The 3475-nt window shown below is 52.7% G+C and overlaps 1 protein-coding gene across 1 annotated transcript in view; it reads right to left on the bottom strand.

Annotated features, from left to right (window-relative positions):
• The window catches only part of PLEKHN1 (pleckstrin homology domain containing, family N member 1), a gene marked incomplete at both ends in the record, with an annotated part of 20312 nt that extends 16845 nt beyond the window's left edge, over nucleotides 1–3467 (bottom strand). The window contains 2 exons of the mRNA XM_009574760.1: nucleotides 1599–1698; nucleotides 3397–3467. Of these exons, the coding sequence (XP_009573055.1) occupies nucleotides 1599–1698; nucleotides 3397–3467 (171 nt within the window). The remainder of the gene's footprint in view (nucleotides 1–1598; nucleotides 1699–3396) is intronic.
• Between the last annotated feature and the right edge of the window lie 8 nt (nucleotides 3468–3475).

The raw sequence follows: 3475 nt of genomic DNA, 5'->3' as shown, positions 1-3475 counted from the left end.
GAGTCCCGTGCTGACGGCTCGTCTCTAACCTGGCCCCGCAAGCAGCTTGTCACCTCCCGCTCTCGGAGTGTTTCTCCTGAAAAGATGGGAGTGGGAAAGGGACTAAGCCAAGGCTTTCTCCAGGCCACACAAGAAGCTTGTGGCTGAGCAGGGAGTTCAAATCCCATCTGCCCCAGGCGAGGGTAACATCTAAACAACTACTCCACCCTCCTTCCTTCCCTGAAGAGATCCCACACTCTCTTGTGTTCCCAAATGAATAATCTCTCGGTGACCTTTGTCCTGTCAGCTTACAGGATTCGTTTTCCAGGATCCGCTAACATGACAGCTCTCCCTGCTTCCCCAGGGGAAGTATCGAGGATCCGTCTGTGACCTGGTCCTGTCAAGTGCTGCCCAACCCTTTGGATGCCAGCTCAGTGCAGCAGGGAACCGTGCCCGCGCCACATGCCCGTTACTCTCATTCACAAATAACGGGCAGGACTGTGAAACAGTCCCAGTTCTGCTGTGCTTCCCACCTGTACAGCTCAGGACACGTGCCCCAAGAGAGAGGACGGCACTCACCCATGGCCACCTCACAAACCAGGAGTAAGATTCCAGTCCTGCTCCTTTCTCAGGCTTACATGAGGAAAAGCAAAGGTCCTTTGGGTTGGAAAGGGCCAACCTGGGAGCAGCTGAATGGAAAGGGACTGCAGGGTCCCTGCTTGTGAGGAGCAGATGTTAGAATCTCTGCAGCAACCCAAAGTACATGAGCAGGGCTGCTCACAACTGGGTCCTGCAATACACCAAGCCCTTGACAAGCACCTCATCACCAGTGAAACACACCTAGCCAGCAGCTTGAAACCCAAGACAATGTCCTGCTGCTGACCTTCTCTGAAATTACCTCTGTCTAGCTGTGAGTCTCTGCCTCAGTTTCCCCTTCCCCCATATCCACATAGCCGATTTGCCATGCAGTGGGGGAGACGCATGCACAGTACAAACCAGCAGGCCCCAAAGCTCAGTCCACATCCCTGGCCCACCCAAAGGGACTGAGCAAACATACTGGGGTTCATCATTTCACCCCTGCTTTCCCCGAGCAGTGCTGGGAAATGGGCCATATGGCCACAAGGCTGGTACGTGCCTGGGACAGACCTGCCCTTTCTGATTACCTTCCCAAGGCTTATTGCTAATACACTGCCTGCTCCGTCTCATTCCAGCGTGGGAATGAATCATCCTACCTTTGAATGCTCGCTCTAATTTTCCCTTCCTTCATAGGCTACCCAGAAACAAAAGAACCAAGAGCAAAGGGGTGCGTGAGATATTCCCACCGTGCTGCCTGCTTTGCTCTCAGCACGACCCTCCCACCCCGTCACACGTTTTGGCTGATGGCAGGTCCCCTCAACACCTGCATGGGGACCCTGGACACAGCTAGTTCTGCTGCTGTGAAGGGCACAGGGCTCATCCCTTCCTGGGCTGCAGATGTGTCCTCCATCTCCTTGAGACAGACCTGCTGCTATCCCCAGATCCAGACCCATCATCCCCCTTATGCACAGCACTGTCCTTGGGGTGGGTGGGAATAATCTCTGGGAACAGTGGGGAGGGGGGTTGGATGTGTTTGTACTTGCCTTTCCTGGAATATACTGCAGGATTTTGTCTGTGGTCGTATCTCTCTCCTGCCCTCCTTCTATACCAAAAAAGCTGGGCAGTTTTTTCTTGCCATTTTGTCTACAGAGGGGAGAAAAAAACCAAAACACACATGCAAACACAGATCTAGGCTGGTGCATAGTGAGTTCTGCCCAGAAATAAGGAAGCCAGAAAGCTAAGTAAGCAATTTGTCACGGGCTTTCTAATCATCCCAGCCCAGCAAAGGGCTAATAAACAGCCTGGGAGAATTGTAATGGGGTTTGTGCTGCACTTGTTGGTGTTTCTTTGCTTTTTTACATGTCTCTGCATAACCAAATGATCAGCTAGGCTCATCTGTGTCTCCAAATCAGCGGAGGGACCAGATGTTCCACTGCAAAATACAAAGACCAAATCCAGTCCTGACAACTATTCCAAAGCCCCTGGAGTGCATATGTACACATACACCAACATATATTCACAAACAGGTTTTGTTTCTATCTTTGTGGTTTTCCTCTTTCTTTCCTTCCTCTCCCAGCAAGACCCCCAGCTTCTCCTTGCATGCAGACCATTAACGAGCAGTTACCGATGCCATTTAAGAAGCACTGGGACTGCTTGGTCGGGGCTTCTCAGCAGTTGCTCTCTCTTTCAACGAGATTGCAGCATTTAGTTCAGCAGAAACCAGGCTTATCTCCACGGAGAGCCATGAGCATGGGAAGCCTGGAGTCAGTGGGAACAGGAGGTGCTCAGGGGCTTGGCTGCTCCACTGCAGCTACCTGATGTCAGCTTTCCAGGGTCCAAATTCCCCAACTTTTCCCCTCTCTTTTACCCCACAGTAGCTCCACACGCTCCTACAAGTTTGCTCCCAATTTATGGCAGCACAGGACACCAAGGAGACAGTTTCAGCGTCTCCTCTTGATTAGAAACCCCTCAGCGTAGCAGAGTTTATAGGGTTTGTCTCAAAGCCCAGCATGTATGCTGAACCCAACCTTGGGGCCGGCAGGTTCGTTGGGAATCGCCCTGGTTCCCGACAGAGCTCCTTTCCAGCCCAGAGCGCCCAGGATGGGGAGGGCTCTGCTTCGTATGTGCTTAGGTAACGGCAGCAGGGCTGGCTCTGCGCTGATGGGAGCACGGGCAGTGGGAAAGGCAGGGAAGCCTGCTCTGCACTCCCTGCTAGGCTCTATTTTGGGACAGCCGTCCATCGCTGTGGTACCCGAACGCTGCCCTGGCCAGCCCAGCACCAAAGTCCCCAGAGGATTTTCACGGACATTTTCTGTTGTGTCTTCCCCCAGGGTTACAAACGCAGATCGAATCCTATGGGCAGAATGTTGGGCTTTGGGGCTTTCTTTCTAAAGTAAGAGGAGTGTGATTGTTGTTGGTTTTTCACAACAGAGCACCGCAACTCTGGGCGTCGTGAATAAAAAAAAGGGCAAGTGAAAACAAGGAGTGTCAGGCATTCTGCACCTTGCCCTGCCTGTCCCATAGAGGGGAGTTTTAATTTTCAAAGTGAAATGAAATAAATCGCGTCTCTCCTGGGGGCAGTGTCGCTGGGATACTCCGCCGGCAGAGCCCTAGAATTCCTTCCCAGGCACTTGTGGCGAGCTGATCGCGTTTGGCACTGCCCAGCACCCTGCGAAACCATGCAAAAGCCCGATTTCTGCTGAGCACGTAAATAACTCCTGGGTTTCCCGAGCGGGGCTCAGCTGCTAGCCCCGTTCTGCGTGGTGCATCGCATGGGAGAAAGTCAGCAGGGAAGCCAGCACCACTCGAAAAGCAGTCCCAAGGAAAAGCAAGTGTACTTACTCTTTCTTCAGCGAAGGCTTCCTTCTGAAAGAGCCTCTGAGCCTCCCAGGTGCCTGAGGAACACAAGTTATGTTCCCCA

This window comes from Fulmarus glacialis, unplaced genomic scaffold (assembly GCF_000690835.1).
Source record: "Fulmarus glacialis isolate BGI_N327 unplaced genomic scaffold, ASM69083v1 scaffold18193, whole genome shotgun sequence".
Taxonomy (NCBI): domain Eukaryota; kingdom Metazoa; phylum Chordata; class Aves; order Procellariiformes; family Procellariidae; genus Fulmarus; species Fulmarus glacialis.
The sequence above is the reverse complement of the archived record's forward strand: the minus strand, read 5'-3'. Positions and strand labels throughout refer to the sequence as shown.